General features: G+C 46.2%; 1 protein-coding gene across 2 annotated transcripts in view; it reads left to right on the top strand.

Annotated features, from left to right (window-relative positions):
- Window positions 1-19,966, top strand: part of Gsdme (gasdermin E) — a 68,915-nt gene that overhangs the window by 3,573 nt on the left and 45,376 nt on the right. For both annotated transcript variants that reach the window (XM_052721846.1, XM_052721847.1), the window contains exons 2-3: window positions 7,086-7,315; window positions 11,980-12,172. In XM_052721846.1, coding sequence (XP_052577806.1) covers window positions 7,105-7,315; window positions 11,980-12,172 — 404 coding nt within the window. In that variant the 5' untranslated portion in view covers window positions 7,086-7,104. The remainder of the gene's footprint in view (window positions 1-7,085; window positions 7,316-11,979; window positions 12,173-19,966) is intronic.

The following is a 19,966-nucleotide window of genomic DNA, read 5'->3' as shown; positions in this document are numbered from 1 at the left end:
CCAAAATGATAGAATTGGCTTTTCTGGCGAATTTCAGGATAAACACTTCCTAATGCTGGGACCCTTTAATACAGTTCCTCATGTTGTGGTGACTCCCAATTGTAAAATTTTTTTTTTGGTTTTTTCGAGACAGGGTTTCTCTGTGTAGCTTTGCGCCTTTCCTGGAACTCACTTGGTAGCCCAGGCTGGCCTCGAACTCACAGAGATCCGCCTGGCTCTGCCTCCCGAGTGCTGGGATTAAAGGCGTGCGCCACCACCGCCCAGCGTAAAATTATTTTTATCACTACTTCATAACTATAATTTTGCTACTGTTATGAATCGTAATATAACTATCTGATATGCAGCCCACAAGGTGGTCGAGACCCACAGGTTGAGAACCGTCATTCTAGTGCCTTGGCTTATGAACACCTGTGCATGTTAGGTCTTTGTTGACTAGTCAGTTACCTCGGGTGATCGAAATGATGGTGGTAATGTGGGGCTTCCTAATGGCATGACGTAAACTTGATTGTGTTGAATGTCTCGCCTGTAGTTTGTCTGATGCCTCTGTTCATAGCAAAAGTTTCCAGGCTAGGCATGATGACACACACCTGTAATCTCAATACTTGGGAGACCGAGTCATGAGGATAGAGAATTCGGAGCCAGTCTGAACATACTGAGACTCTGTCCCCAAACCATTAAGAACAAAAACAGAATTCCCATAACTGGGTGTGGTAGCTCATGCCTGTAATGTCAGACTGGACGGGGGGGAGGCGCGAGTACTCCTGTGAGTTTGAGGCGTGTTCCAAGCTAACTGGGGATTCACTGTGAGACCCTGTTTCACAAAACAAGCAGGCTAGAGAGAGAGATGGCTCGGTGGTTAGAGTGAGTGCCTAGTGCTCTTCCCTAAGACCTGGGTTTGGCTCTGAGGCCCACTTCAGCTGACTCATAGTTGCCTGAGGCTCCAGCTCTGGGGGAGCTGAAGGCCTATCCTGGCTTCCAAGGACTTCTGTACTCACACGGCATACAAACAAGCACATACAAATACACATCATTGAAAAGTAAGATTATATGTAAACAACAATAGCAAAAGCAAACAAAAAATCCTAGATATAAAGAAAACAAGAGCGGCTGGAGAGATGGCTCAGTGGTTAAGAACACTGGCTGCTCTTCCAAAGGACCTGGGTTCAATCCCCAGTATTCACATAGCTGCTCAAAACCTTCAGTAACTATAGTTCTAGGGGACTCAATGCCCTCTTCTAGCCTTCCTGGGTATAAACATGGTACATAGTCATAACATGCAGGAAAAACAACCATACACATAAACTAACAAATAAAACAATAGAAAAGCCACCAGCTTTTTATGAAAGAGAGAAACTTTTTTAAAGGCTTGTAAGAAAATATCAGATGTTTGGTTTTCTTTGTATTGAAATAATGCAACCTGTGTCTACACTGAGATTCAATTTCACCTCCGGGACTGGCAAAGATTCTAAAGTTTGAGGCCATCATTGCTAATACAGACACTGTAACACATTTTAACAGAGGTCTGTAAGAGCAGTTACATTGTTATTTGGACTGCAGAAGGAAAGATGCTCTGGAGTCACAAATGTACCTACCCATTGATGAGCAATCTCTTACCCAGGGCGCTAGTCTTCCCATCCAGACATCTATCTATGAAGGAATATTTAGTGGTGTTTTGTTTGGTTGTTTGCTTTTTGATATGATTTCTCTATAGTCTAGATTGGCCTGGAACTCACTATTCTCCCAGGCTAACCTCACACTCATGACAATCCTCCCATTTTAGCCTTCATAGTACTGGGATTACAGGATTAAGCTGCCACATCTGGATGGCAGTATTTTTCAAATAGCAGAAATTGGAAAAAATAAATAAATCAACTGCTGAACCACATATGATGACAGGCCAATCAGCAGTAACACACCCAGGGAAGGAGTACTATGCAGCTGTAAACAAGAAGATGCTTGTGTGGCGTAATCTATAGATTATACCACTACATAAGAAAAACAAGTGTGGAGGGATGCACAGACTTTTACACTCATATTTACACAAGGAAGCACAAAGATAACGGTAGTAGAAGGGGCGTAAAGGGCAGGTAGGAGGAGAGCATGGCGGGAATGGAAGTTCAGAGTGCTTAGCATTTTTGGAGTATAGATTTTGGTGCTATATAAATTCTACCCACATACAACAGAAAGAAAGTGCTAGCCTTAACTGCACCAGGAGACCATCTTCACGGAGTCCCGTGATTGGCCAAACCTGGGTCTGACAGGCCCTCAGAACAGCAGGCTCCCAGTAACTCCCTAAGCAACTTAGTCCGTCAAGAAGGAAATTGGCCAGGTTTGCTGTTAGAGGAAGCAGAAAAAATCCCACTAAAAATGAATTTAAGTGCCCTTCCTTCACCCTCTGACCCTCTGGGGGAGTTGGTGCTGTTCCCACAGCTGGGCCTTCACAGCAGCTGGATTCCGTTTTTTGTTTTAACAGCAAGCCTGACATCAGCTCCATAGAAACCCTTTTGATGTGAAGATGGGTTTGTGAACTCCCATTCAGCTTGTTTCAGAAAAGAATTTAGACTATAAAAAAAATAATCCCAACATCAAGGGCGAACTTAAATAACTTGTTCTACCATCCGGATGAGTTCTCACACACCAAAGGGGAGACCCAGTTTTGTTCAAAGTTCTTTGGTTTTGGCACAACAAATCCTTCATCTTGTTCCTTGGACAGCCGTGGCCATTGCTGCCCTCAATTTCCTGAATCCATCTCTTGGTAACCGGCTGAGCTGTTTCATCACCCACCACCTGCCTGGACTGTCTGGAGGACGTCCTAGTGGGTCTCCTATCCTGTGTCATCATTGGTCACCCAACCTCAGTTCTAGTAAATCCGCCAAACCTGCATCTCCCTGCTTAGGATACTGACAGCTTAGAGCACCATAGGTTTGCATCCATTTCTAACCTGTTTCTCTCCTACCCACTCCCTGCTTGCATTTATGGATATGTGTGTGTGTGTGTGTGTGTGTGTGTGTGTGTGTGTGTGTGTGTGTGTGTGTGCGTGCAGCTGTGGAGGTAAGAAGAAAACTTACAGGTGTCCGTTCCCTCCTTCCTCTCTGTGGGCCTTGGGATCGAACTGGGATCGTCAGACTTGGCAGCAAGCACCTTTGCCTGTCCCCACCTCACTGTGTTGTTCAGAAGACCCAAGCGACTTTGCTGATCCCTTTGCTCTCTGGTCACACCCTTTCATAGATCTTGCTCATCTGACACTCGCACAGGGGTATATGGACCTTCAGGCTCTGGTCCAGGGGACTTCCCAGCCGGTTCCTGTCATGTCCCCATTCTGGGACTCTGTCTTGCAATGCTCGTCAATCGCAAAGCTTCCTAAGCGTTCTAAGTCTGTCGGTGCGGTGGCGGCAGGGCACCGGCACGGACACTGGGAACTTGCTGGTAACCTGCCTTGCCTTCCTGGTCTCCTTACACCTTGCCCCCTGCTTCTGTAAAAGCTGCTCTGTCACAACAGCCCTCACAGATTCTCCTTGGCTACAAAGTGCAGCCTGGAGGCCGTAGACTTCCCTCGCACACTGGGGCCCTTGTCCGCTTGAATGGACAGGATTTTCTGTTGTTCCTTCTCCACCATTATCTGCCAATAGCTACCATAAAGTAGTGTGTGTGTGTGTGTGTGTGTGTGTGTGTGTGTGTGTGTGTGTGTGTGTGAGAGAGAGAGAGAGAGAGAGAGAGGCCTACTGGTCTAGAACTCACAACTATCTTTCTGGCTTATTTGAGTGCTTAGATTACAGGCATGAGTCACCAAACCCAGCATAAACCTAGAGGTTTTTTTAAGTGCTTCAACCCAGAACCTAGTGTGGATGAAGAATTCTTAATGAATGACTCAGTTAACAGTTTGGCGAATGAATAAGTGGATGTTCCATTGAAGGCAAGCACGTTAGTCATAGTGTTTGCAGGCCGTTGTTCCCACAGGAGCTTTGCTTCTCTTCGAACGTTTATTTTTACCCTGACTATACAAGAATCAGCTGAAGCAGCTCCTGCTTCATAGTGACGAAGGAAGAGGTGCTTTGCAGAGGTGGGGGAGGCGGATGTTTCTGAAACCCCAGGGAAGGCAAGTGGTGAAGAAAGTGAATCAGACAGGTTAAAGTCGACACCCAGCTGTTACACTCCAGGAGTGTTGTGTGACCAAGGGATTGGCCAAGTTCCAGGGCAAGAGTACAGACAAATGCCAGCTCTTGTCATCAGACGTGTTTACTTGTTTGTAGTTAGTCGTAAAGTGCTGTTTCACTGGGCATGATGGCTACCATGGTAATCTCAATACTGGGGAGGATGAGGCAGGAGGATTATGAGTTTGAGGCTAGCCTAGGATGTTACATACCCAGCTTTAAAAAAGCCTAAATAAAGTCAAAGAAACAAAACTAAAATTAACAAGCAAATAAGTGTCATTTCAATTTTTTTGTGTGCAATATTAAATATGTGACTTGAAATCTGTGCATATCTGTATATATACAACTATGTTCAATTTATGTGTGGTAACACAATTTTTGAGTGTTTCTTCTAATCAAGTATTTGATTTGTAAAAGTTTGTTTTGGTATTTGTTTATTTTTATTTTATATGGGGGTGTTTCATTTGCAAGGTATGTCTGTGGGCCAGGTATCTGCAGTGTGTGAGGAGGCCAGCAGAGAGCATCAGACCCCCTCGAACGGGAATTTCCCAACAGGTGTAAGCCTCCGAGGGGGTGCTTGAAACAGAGGGAGTCCTTTAACCACTGAGCCCTCTCTCTGGCCTCTAAGAGTTGTTTTTAAATAAATCCTCTTGAAATAAATATTGCAAATACTTACTCAGATTACAATTTGTCTTTATAAATGTCCTTTCATCCTATGATTGCAAAAATACTTCTCTGCACTTCCTACCTTTTTTATGGTTTTATTTCCTTCAAAGAAATCCTTATTTATTACCATTTTTTTCTTGTGTTGCTATGAGGAAGGAAAAAGGGTATTCCTCCATAAAGCTGGCCCACTTACACTAGCCGACACTCCCACTAAATATGCTACTTTCTCTTTATATCTTCCCGGGTTTCCTTTTCTCTCCAGATGAAGTGTGACTATACTTTTATTTCTGGGTTAAAAATTTATAGCTAGCTAGTATTCATTTCTGAGCAGGAAAGATCACACTATGTAGCGAAAATCTATCTTTGACTTCTCACAGAACTGCAGTGGTCCCTAGGTACCACTGAAAGGAAGTGGAGGAAACCCTGAGCGAATGTGTAAGGAGCGGAAGAAGTTCTGAGTGAGTGTGTCTTGTTGACTGGGGCACAACCATGCCAAGGACCTGATGCCTCAGACCTCTGGGAAGGGAAAACCTCTGAGGCTCAGAGTGAGACAGCAAAGCCCTCTTCTGGCAAGTGCAGAAGCTGACTGTGTGCAGACGCTATCAGCCCCAGCTTCCTCCTCCCAGATGACTCCAGCCCGAGGCTGCTTCCCTGTGGAGCCCTCCTGCCCAAGACTGACTAAACCCATCTTCTTCTTCAGTTGTGTGCCATGAGCCTGCCTCTTATTCAGCTGCGTACAAGGAGCCAGCCCCCTCGATTTGGATTTCAGATGTATAAAATCAACACTCTGAGTTTCCAAGTTGCTGCTGTAAATGCTGCTCCGCCAGGGAGAGCACAGCCCACCTGATCCCAGATTTTCTGAACGTGTGTCTGTGTGTCAGTCCATTTCCTCAGTGACTGAGGCCGGTTTCCAGGATCAAGCCAGGCTGAACTTGGCAATGTGGGGCCATCGTCCTTAGCCAACCTTCCTACAAAATGGTGCAGTTTGTATACATCCTACACACAGCATCTGGTGTATTTAAATCACCTGTACGTTGTTTATACAGTTGGTCTTTGCTTACTACAGCATTGTTTTAAGGGGGAAGTCTGCACATGTTCAATCCAATACAATCATTTTTTAATATCGCCAATCTGCTGTTGATTGAATGTTTGGAACTCATTATGTCAACAAATATCCCCAGGTCTCTGCCTGCCGGGTTCTTGGTAGGGTTGCAGTCTCCATTCTCAAGGTTGGTTAAATACGTGTTTTGACAAGTTCTAAGTAAACATGCCATCAGTACCTTTTGTGCTGGGAGGTTTAATTGCTAATGTGAGACCTTCTAGAACTCTCTTTTATGTTGTGTAATGATTGACACTGTTCAAGATGGTGGTTTCCCCTTTGATCCTCTGAATGTCCACAGTAAATAAACTCTCAGCCAGGTGATGGCTGACTTTCTCCTATAACACCAGTAACTCCCAAGGCTGAGGTGGGAAGATTGTTCAGAGTTCGAGGCCAGCCTGAGCTATACAATGAGTTCCAGGCCAGCATGGGCTAAGATATGAGACCCTGTCTCACACACACACACACACACACACACACACACACACACACACACACACACACACACACACACAAACCCTCCCAAAATAAAACGAAAATCTCAGACCTTTCCTGTTCGTCTTTATTGGCATGCAGTATAAGCAACAAATGATTTCCTTCTGGGATGGAGTGTAGGCCTGGAACCCACTATACAGGCCAGGCTGCCGTTGAGCGTGTTACTCTGCCGCCCCTGCTCCATGGGATTACTGATGTGTACCATCAAGCCCAGCTCACCAAATAAACTTCTATTGCTGTAAGCTGGTGGTTCTTAACCTTCCTAATGCTGTGACGCTTTAATACAGCTCCTACTGTTATGAATCATAGTGTAAATACCTGTGCTTGCTGATGGTCTTAGTGACCCCTGTGAAAGGGATTGTGACCCTTTGTGACTCCAAAGGGATTACGACCCACAGGATGAGAACCAGGGCTGTAAGCCACTGGGATTTCAGGGTTGCTTGTTTTGGAAGTATAACCTCCTAGCCTATCCCAACTGAAATCTTCTTTTGTTTTGATGTCTTCCTGTTTTGATTTGATTTCATTATCATCAACTGAACTCACATCAGACAGTTTCTCAGAGAGGATACATTCCTTCACATTAGCTATAGGAACTATAAAGAAATATGATAATTTTAGAAAAAAAAAAGACAAAATAACTCCATATTTGACTCTATGCTAATCTTATTTTTCAGGTAATCCGAACCTGACAAAATGTTTGCCAAAGCGACTCGGAATTTCCTTAAAGAAGTGGATGCTGGAGGGGACCTGATCTCAGTCTCACACTTGAATGACTCGGACAAGCTGCAGCTCCTCAGTCTGGTGATCAAAAAGAAGAGATACTGGTGCTGGCAGAGACCCAAGTACCAGTTTTTGTCTGTCACCCTGGGAGATGTTCTCACCGAAGGGCAATGGCTCAGTCCAGGTATGTTTCCTTGTGAAGATTCAGTGGCTAGTCCCCAAACAGGAAGTGGCTCTTCTAGGCATCTGGAACGGAGGTGGTGCCTTACACTGAATTCTTCCTTTTCCTTGGCCCTCTGGTATAAAAGGATAGCCTTCCTTAATGAGCACAACTATGCACACCTGAAATGAAATGTTATCCCTTAGTGTTGTAAAAGTGATAGTCAGTTTGGGTATAAAAGTTCATTGTGCTCATCGTAAATGTTAGAGCCACTTGGCATAAGTGGGATGGCTCCTCATACAAAATTTAGTTTAGTATTGAGACTAAAAATGCTGCAGACTGACCAGAGAAGCATGGAGAGTTCTGTTCTTACATAATGATTTCTGAGGGGAGCAGGGCAGTCTCCCACTCTGGTCCAAAAGTGGCTGTAGAAGGCTTGCTAAAGAGATTGGCTCTGTGTTTACCGTGGCAGCTGGTGAAGTCCCTGCCTGTGAACTGGGACTCTGTGGTTTACTTTTCACTGGCCCCTGTGGAAGGGACACCTGGGCCGCTGCTCTTTTACTCTTTGTCTGTCTGTCTGTCATTCCCTCCCGACTGTGTGTGTGTGTGTGTGTGTGTGTGTGTGTGTGATGTGTGTGTGTGTGTGATGTGTGTGTGATGTGTATGTGGTATGTGTGTGTGGTGTGTGTGAGATGTGTGTGTGGTGTGGTGTGTGTGTGTGGTGTGTGTGGTGTGTGTGAGATGTGTGTGTGGTGTGGTGTGTGTGTGGTGTGTATATGGTGTGTGTGTGGTGTCTGTGTGTGGTGTGTGTGATGTGTGTGTGGTATGTGTGTGTGATGTGTGTGTGGTATGTGTGTGTGGTGTGTGTGAGATGTGTGTGTGGTGTGGTGTGTGTGTGTGGTGTGTATATGGTGTGTGTGTGTGGTGTGTATATGGTGTGTGTGTGGTGTGTGGTGTCTGTGTGTGGTGTGTGTGATGTGTGTGTGGTGTTTGTGTATGGTGTGTGTGTGTGTGGTATGTGTGGTGTGTGTGTGGTGTGTGTGTGATGTGTGTGTGTGGTGTGTGTGTGATGTGTGTGTCGTGTGTGTGTGATATGTGTGTGGTGTGGGGTGTGTGTGGTGTGTGTATATGGTGTGTGTGATGTGTGTGGTGTGTGTGTGTGGTATGTGTGATGTGTGTGTGGTGTGTGTGATGTGTGTGTGATGTGTGTGATGTGTGTGTGGTGTGGGGTGTGTGTGCATGTATGGTGTGTGTGTGTGTGTGTGTGTGTGTGTGTGTGTGTGTGTGTATGTTGACAGCCAGTCAACAGCAAGTGTCTTCTGTCACTCTCCACCTCATTGTTTGGAGCAGGCTGTCACTGGGCCTGGGTCATGCTAGTGCAGCCTGGACTTTTCTATGGATGTGCTGGAGATCTGACTCAGGTCTCCACACCTGTGCAGTGAGCGCCTGCTCTTTCCCAGAACCCAGCCCCCACACCTAAATAGTTTTTACAAACAGAAGCAGAAATATGCTGTATATAATTTCAATATATTCCTCATTTATTTTTATTTAATATTATGTAAGTTTTCCTCTGTAGATTTAGATACTTTTAATTCTACTTCAGCAAACACATAATATTCCTTTGTGTGTGTGTGTGTGTGTGTGTGTGTGTGCATGTTGACAGCCATATATATATATGTATGTATATATACACCCTAATTTGATTAACTATTCCAATTTTGTGCTTAATAAATAAGGCTGCAGTGAACATTTTTGTTTGTGATTCTTAGCTTGTTTTTGAAACAGCTACACTGGCGTGCTTTCTCGGGTTTCCTGGACCAGAGGTTGGAAACTTTCTGAAACTAGCTACTCCTTGCTATCTTACTTCCTGGAACACAGTGACGTGTGACAGTATCAACAGTTGTTAGTTATTGGATGAAACCAAGTCTAATTCTCCTTCACAGTAAAGTTTCAGCATTTTGTGACTGCATATCTACTAAAAGGAGAGGGAGCTAGAGTTGCTTGCTTGAGTCTGCAGTCTCCACACTTTCTTCCAGATGAGCCTTCCTGTGGCTGCTGCCCTCAGCCGGTCACCGGAGCCGCCACAGGATGGGAGGATGGGTTGATCTGAGTTATGTTATCCCCCACATGTTAGCTGCCTTCCCCATTTCTGTGATGAATATCTGACAGGAAGCCCCTTAAGGAAGAAACAGCACATTTTAACTCACAGTTTTAGGGAGTCACGACAGCAGGAGCTTGAGACATTGCTGGTCACGCTGCATCTACATCTAGGAAGCAGGAGGCCATGGATTCTAGCACTTGGCTGGCTGTCTCCTTTTTATTCAGTCCAGGACCCCATCCCACAGAATAGTGCCATCACAGTCAGGATGAGTCTTCCCACCTCAGGTGACCTAATCTAGACCACCCTTCTCAGGCATGCTTGAGATGATTCTGGAGCTTGTCAAGTTGACAATATCAACCGTCACTCCCCCACTACCCCCAGATATATGTTCTTGAGGGTAGAACCTCTTTTGAGTAGTAAAATAGCTAAGCACAATTTGGAATGAGAGGGAAAAATCATAAAATACACCAAGGACTGCTGAGTACTGGGATTTCTCTCTGTGATGTTGAAATGATAACTTGGTAGTATCTTGATAGATCATGCAGACTTAAGTTAGACTGGTGATGGTACTTGTCACCACAGATCATGGATTCTCGAATACGACCATCATTTGAGGTCAGAGCTCAGGCTCGATCCTGAGTCCTGTTGGAGTCATGGCTGGGAAAAGCAAACTCAAGAAACTTCATTGTTGCTTTCCCCCACTTGCTTCAACCCTGGCGTGAGTGTTGCTAAGGATAGGGAGGGGAAATGGTGGTGGCTGGATTGTGGGTGGCTCAATGCTCCCTTCTATCAGATGATAACTAGATGAAGAACTCTAAGTGACATCTTTTGCAGGTGTGTCTAGGGTGACATTTCATGTGTGTAGTCTCAATTTCTCCCTATCTGTGATGTGACCAATTCTGGGGACTGTTACGTTTTGAATCTAAACATGCACCCCCGAGTCTAATGTTTGGAATGCTTGGCCCGCAGCTCATGGTGCTGTTCTGAGGGCAGTGGAGCCATAGGAGATGGGACTAGCTGACGTAAGTAGGTCACTAGTCAGGGGCCTTCGTAGGTTGTACCTGGCCTCTGGTTCCTGTCACCCATTCCCTGCTTCTGGGAGTGGATGAGTCGCGGGGAGTCTGGTAGGCTCCAGGTGGTTTGGAATCCCTTCTGAAGATCAGTCAGGAGCCTAGGAGAGACTTGGGTGAAGGACACGAAAAGGCAGAGTGTGATGCTCACAACAGGCTCTTAATGTGTCCCTACCAAATGGTGGTGATTGAGGCTGGTTTTTTTTATAGTTTTATCTTGACAATTTAAAATGAGGACAGTGGCCTGGGGGCATATATTTGTAGTGGAATATATGACTACTATATATGAAACCCTGGATTCACCCAAGAGAGAAAAGAGAAAAGGGTGGGGGAGAGAAAAAAGAAACATCACACACACGCACACACACACACACACACACACACACACACACACACACACACGCACACGCACACGCACACACACACGCACACGCACGCACACACACACACAAAACCCAACCCCAACCCCAAGGCTGGTAGTTCACATGAGGGTTCTGAGCAGAGGGTGGACCCTGAAGGCACCCTGATAGCCCTCACTTACGTGTGGTCATAGCTCGGTGGTAGGACAAGGCAATTCCCAGCTGACTTGATTGACAGTGGAATACCAGGTGGTATGGCTGTGTTCCTTAGAGTCTGGAAAACCAGGAGGGAAGGCAAGTGGGGCTTTGTGTGCTTTGGGAGGGGACGGAGGGGCGTGGGTATGTCTGGTGACTAACATGGTAAGGAACTGGACGTCTGGCAAGAGCTCAGATATAATGTAAACATTACGTTGCTGGGAGATGTTGAGGACCAGGGAATTGTTCCTTAGGGTGGGTGGTGGGAAGGAAGGATGTCCAAGAACTGTCCGGGAGGATCTGCCATGCTAAGTCGCTCCCCTGGGGTTGGCAGCAGTAGTGTGGGCACAGGTATCACCCGCCATCCTCCATTTTGGTCCCCTTTCAGTCTTTACCCCAGCTGGTGGCCATCTTAGTTACTTTTTGATCCTTGCTGGGACAAAAATTCCTGGCCAAAACAACTTAAGAAAGTTTTTATTTGGCTCACACTTTGAGGGTGCAGTCCATCATGGCAAGAAAGGTCTGAAGGAGGGAGCGGGTCACATCTGGTCTGCAGTCAGCTCACTATGTCCTGTCCGTGTAGTCTGGGACAGCAACCCATGGAATGGTGCCTCCCATATTTAGAAGGGAGCTTTCCTACCTTAATTAACCCAATCTAGAAACTCTGTCCTAGGCATGGCCAGAGGTTTGTCTCCTGAGTAATTCTAGATCCTTTCAAGTTGAGAATCAATATAAACCATCCCAGTGGCTAAAGAGGTGCTAAGCACCCCTGGACTCTGTCCACAGCTGTGCTCAGTCAGCATGTAGGTGTATGGACTGCCTTTTACCTAATGCCGGCACAGCTACCCGATTTCCAATCAGATGCTGGTGTGGGTTTCCCACGAGGCTGCGGGGGAAGCTGGGCAGCCCACAACACTGAGATGTCTTAACTGCTTTTGGATTCCTCTGCTCTGTTCTTTCCAGTGGTTGTGGAGTCAGACTTCGTGAAATATGAAAGCAGGTTTGAGAACCATACGAGTGGGAGCATCGGGACGGTTGTGGGGAAGGTCAAGCTGAACGTTGGCGGCAAAGGCCTGGTGGAGGGCTGCTCGTCGTTTGGAACCCTGAGGAAGCAGGAGGTGGACCTGCAGCAGCTCATCCAGGATGCAGTCGGGAGGTAAGGGGAATTCTGTTCTGCATGGTGGGCCTTTATACATCTTATGGCTAAAGGTCGTCTGATTGGACTTCGGCTAAAAGGCTGATAATGTGGACTCTACTAAACAGCATGTGTTGAATGCCAGTAGTCCTGAAACTTTCTCAGAGCACATTCTTTATTTTACAATTTACTGACTGTTTTTTATCTGAGAGTGGAGACCTCCCGAATGCTAGGATTAAAGGCATGTGCTACCATTGCCTGACTTCTATATTAGTTCAAGAAAAATGGCAACAGTGGAAAGATGGAATCCTGCTTTAACATTTTTTAAAAATTTATTTCACATGTGTGGGTTGGGTGGGGAATGTTCCATGGCAGACACATTGGGGTCAGAGGACAACTTGCTGGAGTCAGTTCACTCCCATGTGGTCCTCTGTAAGATGAATTGCTACACAATCTAATTAATAAAAACCCATAGCCAAATATTGGGGTGAAAGCTGAGAGATCAGAGAATAGGACAAGCCACAGCTAACCTCACTTCACCAACTCCTCAGCTTCCAAAGAAACCTACTTCTTGTATACCCACGCCTATATGCCTTTCTGTTCCGCCATCTCACTTCCTCTCTCTGCCCAGCTACATTGGTTCCTCTCTGTCTGTATAGATCTCCAGACCTCTATGGTTAGTGCTGGGATTAAAGGCATGTGCCACCATGCCTCAGTGTGGCCTTGAACTCACAGAGATCCAAATGGATCTCTGCCTCCCGAATGCTAGGATTAAAGGCATGTGCTAATATTGCCTGACTTCTATATTTACTATAGTGGCTGGTTTTTTCCTCTGATCCTCAGATAAGCTTTATAGGGTGCACAATATATTGGGGGACACAATATATCACCACAGTCCTCAGTAGTCATGGCGGTCAGGTCAGTGACTTTACCCGCTGACCCATCTTGCCAGCCCCTGATTTGCTTATGGGCTTTTGTTTCCATTTCTGTATTTATTTGAGACAGTTTCCCTGTGTAGCCCAGGCTGTCCTACTTCAGCCTTCCGAGTGCTGGAGTTACAGGTCTATGCCACCACATCCTGTTCAAAGAATCAGCGATGGTTTTGTTTGTTTGATCTCAGTGCTGAAGCTTGAACCAGGGCCTCACATACTCTGGTCAAGAGCTGACTACATCGCCAGCCTCATACTTTTGAGTATTAATTCCAGAAGCAGGAAGTTCCTAAGTCCACTTTGTGTCTTTGCATTTTTCTCATGAGGAAGAGAGCAAGTGCAGGACTTCATGAAGAAGAGCTGGTTTATTACTTCAACATCTTGAAGGAAATCCTGTGTTTATTCATTTTTATCCCACGATAACTCATCATTATTGACTTTCTGCCTTGTGTCAATTCAACATTCAACAAGTCATTCTCCTGACTGAATGCGATATATTCTCCATACTGAGGATGCCGCAGCGAGCAAAATGCTGTGACTTCTGCTCAAATTCTAGTGGGAGAGATTCCAAATATGTAGTTAAATAAAACATGAAGTAGATTGATGAGGTTGGAGCCATGGGGGAAAATGTAACAAAGGAGAATATGATTTTACAGTGAGGCCAGAGAAGACACTGGAGAAATTGGTCTTAGAATAAAGCCTTGAAGAAGGAGAAAACAAGCGCGGCCCTTCACAAGGATGCTGTGTGCTGTGACCAGGATAGCTGCCCCAGGGTGACCCAGGAGAGGTCAGGGGAGAGCCAGGTCCCCTAGGACCTAGAGGCCACTGGAAAGACTTTGCCTCTTACTCTGAGTAAGATGGGATGTCCCTGGAGATTTTGAGCAGGAAGGTGACATGTTGACTTATTCTTTAGATGGATTCTCTTGGCAACTGGGCTGAGAAGAGAATGGATGGGCAGAAGCCAGGGGGCCGACTGAGATGGTATTTCAGTGCGTACTGAGACATATGTGCGTCTCCATGTGTAATTTTTATCACCCTTTCCCACTTAAGACAGAGAATTCAAATGCAAATGCATATTCATTAATGGAAAAGTCATTTGTATGTAGGTGTAGGTAGTTTGTCTCTTCTAATGTTCTTAGGCCTGGGGGTGTAGGTCAGTGGTAGAGCACATGCCTAGCACATGCAAGGCCCTGGGTTCTAGCCCTGACAATGGAAAAAACAATAACCCAAAGATAGTAAGTCCTTGATCTTAGAATCCTAAGAATGACATGCTTATTAAACAAAGCTATGTTTTAAGTTAATGCATAAAAAGTACCATGCAACATGCATGTCAAGCATGTGGTGGGCAGATTTCGTACAGGCTGGACGTTAGACTTCAAAGCTAGGCACCTGTAACTGCCCTGTTTAGCAGACCAGAAAGAGCACCATCATGTATCTGGTACCTCCTGGCTTTTCCCAGGGTTCCCCCAGGACCTCACTCTCTTTGGCAGTGGGAGGCACAGTCACTCTGTGGCCGATCTTAGTTCTTTCCCTGGTTGCTCTTGACAACAAAGGCACCTTCCTTCTCTCCTGCAGTGGACACCAGGGGAATATTGTTTATCTGCTATCAAAATATAACTGGGCGATGCTCATTTTCTTTGCTAAATCCAGTGACACTGTTCATGGAGGAGAGCAGACAGGAAGGTTGGGAGAGTCCAGGCCTTTGGTCCCCCACTCTCTGCCCATCCCCTTTTAGCTTCGATGTGCAGTTTTTGTCATTTCTATTTCAGGAACCAGGCTTGGGTAATGCTCTGCAATCACATCTCCTGATACAGGATTTTAAAGGAAGTCTCCGTGATTCAGGTGTAAAAGCTGCTGCCGACGGGGAGCGTGGGGGTGGGGATACTGTGAACAGCGTGGGAGAAAAAAAATCTAAAAGGAAACAGAAAAGGAGAAGGGGAGTCACCTTTAGGGCACCTACTATGTGCCAGCCAGTGGGTATTTATCACCTCATTTTCTCTGCACTGCGTTTGTGTGTGAAAGACTGAGGCTTAGGAGAGTGAGGCTGTTCTCAGTCACAGAACTGTGTGCTGCAGCTGCATCCAACCCAGGATTTCTTGGTTCCAAGCCTCCTGTTCTTTCCTCTAAATCTTGCTTGAATCAGTGGAGGTAAAAGTGATTTGGATGTGATGCGGAGTACCCCTGAGGGTGTTTCTGGGTGAAGTGTGGGATGGGCCCTGTCCTCCATGGGTGCTTGGGAAGGGTCAGGCAGGCCTGCTCCCCCGGGACTGAGAAGACAGTTCACCCATCCACTGCAGGTGTGTTGGGAGAAGGGGTGGTTTGGGGAGTAGTAGCTGAGAGACGAGGAGCATGTTAAAGAATATAGGTCAGGATGTAGGCAGTGGTAGAATGCATGATTAGCGTGTGTGGGCCCTGGGTTCTATCCCCAACACTGAAAATCAAATAAAGCAGGTGTAGTACCTGGACCCAGGAGGTGCCTTATCACAGAGCCACCCTCTTGTTACATTTTGCTGAGGGCTAAAGGTGAACTATATGGGAAGGATGGGAGGTGCTTTCCCAGTCTCAGGACGGATAGCAATCAAGCTAGCATTGCTGTGACTTCATACTAGAGCAATAAATTCTTATCTGTGTGGTCTGCCCATCCTTGGACTCCTGGAACATCATCAGGATTGATAAGGTGCTGTGGATGCAGCTGGGGCCCTGGGCACAGTAACCAGTGATGCCTCAGTACTGTATGTTCTCAAGGGCATATTTGCAGCCAGGCATTTTTATTTCAGTCATTTAGATAAGGTATCATCTGTGTATAAGTTTTGTAGGCTCTACAAAAACCAAAGTATTGGAGCTAGTGTGTAGCTGGGTGATACAGTTCCCTTGCAGAGCTTGCTTAAGGCCCCCGGATTGACCTAGGTAGCACCAGGAGAAAGAAAAAACTCCAAGTATTAATTGTATTGTCTGCAAAATATATCCACATCTCCAACTCCATTCTCTCTTTGAAACTATCCCATGTATATAGAAGATTCAATTAGAATTTGGGCAATCATGCTTATAGGTACCTGGAGCTGATTGCTTCTAATGAGCCATGGGTTCAGCTTACATATTCTTGATAGAAACGATCCTGATAAATGCCTTCTATTTCTTTAAATGGAAACTGACAAATGTATTGAGAATTCTCGAAACACGGATTTGTGCTTTAGTATTCGTATCCAATATTAATCTGTCCAAACTCTCTAGAAAGACTTTGTATTGTCTCTGTCATCCAGCGGCCACTTGTCACTGTCTTAAGCAAAGCAGCCTTACTTCACCCCACCTCTGCCAGTGAGCACCTGACTGCCTCAAACCTCCCAGAATCGGGAGAACCTCATTCCGCGTAAATAGCTTGGATGGACTTAGTAAGTCGTGCCAGCCTCTGGCCTCATGCTGCCCAGCCTACACGGTCTTCGGGAGCTGTCTCTGAAGTGTCTAGATGTGAGTGGGCACACACCAGATCTTTCCCTCTGAGGTTGGGCCTTGCTTCTAGCTATGGCCGCATGGAGGGTTTGGGTTGTTTTGTTTTGTTTGTTTGTTTGTTTGGTTACACGAGGTTTGAGTTGATTGTTACCATAAAGGCACTTCCAGTTTTTATTATTTACCTTGTTTCTAAGCAAATTTTGATAAAGCTGATTATAGTTATCTGTATGTATATGGTAATTAGAAAATTGGTTCTTGATGAGGAACTCTCCATTAATTATATAAATTGATATACCGTGAATGAGATGATGTGGCAATAAATCTTCACAATTATTCAGAATGTTTCAGCCCACGTATGAAAAACAATGGAGCCCTGCTCTGGCTCTTCGGCCTCCCTAGAGGAGGTGAAGGACTCTCGTCAGTGCTGGTTCCTGTTGACACTTACTTGATTTAGGAGTTTTGTTGAAGGGATCACGTCTTGCTTTTTATAGAAAAGAACATATGCAGCAGAGTTGGACACACCTTCCTTTCTCCTGGTTCATTTCTGCATGGAGAGCATTTGATAGTGGTGCATTTGATAGTGGTGCATTTGATAGTGGTGCATTTGATAGTGGTGCATTTGATAGTGGTGCATTTGATAGTCATGCATTTGATAGTCATGAGTCATGCATTTGTTCTTGCACTGCTCCGTTCACTCTTTTCCTTTATTCTCCTTTTTCTTTGTTCCTCCTTCAGGGGCAGCATGGGCATGATGGGATGACCTGAGTGAGGCCCTCGAAGGTCAGGGTGGGCACAGCCAGCAGAGACACCTTATGCCCATTTCCTAGTGTTCACAGCTGTTTCAGACCCATGGTTGGGTGGTAAATGATGTTCAGTGTGTGTGTGTGTGTGTGTGTGTGTGTGTGTGTGTGTGTGTGTGCGCGCGCGTATGTATGATAGGATTTTACTATGGAGCCCAGTCCTCTGACTCCCAAGTGCTCAAATTACAGATGTGTACCATCACATCTGGAAGGTTTGCTTTTTAAAATGAAAAATAATAATTGTGGAAAGTATGGATTAATGTAGATTAAGGAATAATGTAATAAATATACTCCACTTCCTATCCAGCTCAACAAAACTACCTTCCTTCCTTCCTTCCTTCCTTCCTTCCTTCCTTCCTTCCTTCCTTCCTTCTCTCTCTCTCTCTCTTTCTCCCTCTCTTTCTCTTTCTTGACAGGGTTTCTCTGTGTAGCCCTGAATGTTCTGGAACTTGTTCTGTAGACAAGACTGGGCTCAAACCCAGAGATCTGCCCACTGCTCGAGTGCTGGGATTAAAGGTGTGCACCATCATGCCTGGCCTCCGACATTTTTTAATCAGAATCAATACCCAGGAGCCATCCTCTTTTGCCTTCATTACCTGAACTTCATTAGCAAGAATGGTCTTTGTGTTTCTCTGAGAATTAGATGAGAATGTAAGCACAATCTGGACAGCTGCCCCTCGTTCATCTTAAGTTCCCTTAATTCCTTCACATGGTTGTGAGTGGGTTCATTTCTGACACAGTAGAGCCTGGTTACCAAGCCTGGGGGAGGTCAGTGCGCCTGGAGGAGAGACGTGGCTAGCATGCTGAGATGGGGCAGGAGCTGTGGAGCTTAGAAGCAGGGGGTGTTGGCCCTGAGTTGCTCGTGTGTCATTTGTGGTGCACCGTCGTGTAGCTGCTGTTTCCCTGGGGGTAAGTGCCAGATGACAAGCCAGCATCCATAGCTGAGCTGGCTGGGTTGAGTCAGGAGCTGGGATTCAGGTGGCTTGTGTGTCTTTCCCCTGGGCTCCCAGAGTGTGATATGGGTGACAACACCCACCTTTGAATTGCCTGTCTTCCTCTCCAGTCCCTCCTTGGAGCTTCATGGTGAGCAGTGTTCATCTGCTTCAGCCAAAAAACTGGGAGGGGACATGGCTCCTCCTCACCTCTTTTACACCCATTTCTCACCTGTTGGTTCTCGCTCTTAAGTACTGGTTTTATCTGTTCTCATCGTCCCAGCTTCCTGACCTTTCTTTAGCTCTTGTCAGCCCACCTCTGGCCCTTTCCATCTCTGGCTCCTCCACAGACAGCCAATCAGATCATGTCATTAATCACTGCCAGCTCATCCTCCTGGGTGCCTTCCCTGCCCTAGGAAGTGGTCTGCGTACCTCTTGGCCACACAGTCCCACATTCCCTCTGTAGAACCCTTGTTCTCCATGTTCCCCTCAGCCCTCAGGCCCGTCAGCTGACTCCAGTTCCTCGGAGTCACACACTAGGCCCTCCTCCCCTAGGTCCTATTTGAAGGTTCCTTCCCTCCTTCCATCCACACAGCCTTTTCTTCCTGCCACACCCAGCCCGTTCCTAATTATCCTTCATGTCCCAGCCTAGACCCAAGGTCCCCCTTAACAGCCGCACCCCCACCCTCCTGTTGGGGCGCTGGGCGTGCTGAGGGGTCATCTGCTGTGAGTTCCTTGTTGTCCACGGGTTCCTCCCGGAAGCACTCTGGGCACTGCTCGCTTGAAAGAAGAATTGGTTTATCTTCCTTTTACATATGAGGAGTTGAATTCAGAAATTCATTAGTCTGCCTGGACTCAGGATTTAAGGCCAGACCCACAAACCGTGTGATTTTTTCCAGTCCAGCTGCTATGCACGGAGCTTGAAAAGGAAGAAAGTTCCCAAGAGATGATTCAGGCATTCACCTCATTGCTCAGCTTCATCCGGCCTCACATCTTCCTGGCTGGCTGCACCCCACCACCTGGTGGCAGTTAATTAATTACACAACCCCAAAGGGCGAGCATCTGTAATTGCTTCGTCATTTTCCCTTTCAGTCTCCCTGGGTTATTCTGTGTGATGAAGACACGATGCTGGAGATGGATGCATTAGGAGCGGGGGTGGGGTGGTGTGGGGTGGGGTGGGGTGGTGGGGGGCAGTCCTGTCACTTGAAGAATGATGAGCAGTTAACATCATGCCCCAGATTTAATTCTTGTTGCAATTTACAAACATGAAGTCATCTACATCTTCTTCACAACTGAGTGAAAGAGAACTGGAGGGAGGGAGGGAGGGAGGGAGGGAGAGAGAGAGAGAGAGAGAGAGAGAGAGAGAGAGAGAGAGAGAGAGAGAGAGAGAGGGAGGGAGGGAGGGAGGGAGGGAGGGAGGGAGGGAGGGAGGGAGAGAGAGAGAGAGAGCAAGCGCACTTTTCCACTATAGCCACCCTTCCTAACTTCAGGGAACATGGTCCAGGTTCTCGAATGTGTGATAAAACTGAGCACAGTGTCAGTCCCCTGTTGACTGTTTTTGTCGTGTACACATGGGTGGTAAAGCTTTCTCTATAAACCGGGCAGAGTAAAGATGGACTGCTAATAAAACAGAAAAATGTACTGCAATTATGTCACCGTCTATAGCAATATACTGTCGTTCGGTTGTGACTCACTGTGGAGTTATGT

The sequence above is a fragment of the Peromyscus californicus genome, unplaced genomic scaffold (assembly GCF_007827085.1).
Source record: "Peromyscus californicus insignis strain IS unplaced genomic scaffold, ASM782708v3 Scaffold_6__1_contigs__length_162567912, whole genome shotgun sequence".
NCBI classification, from domain to species: Eukaryota; Metazoa; Chordata; class Mammalia; order Rodentia; family Cricetidae; genus Peromyscus; species Peromyscus californicus.
This window is presented reverse-complemented; position numbering and strand designations above follow the sequence as displayed.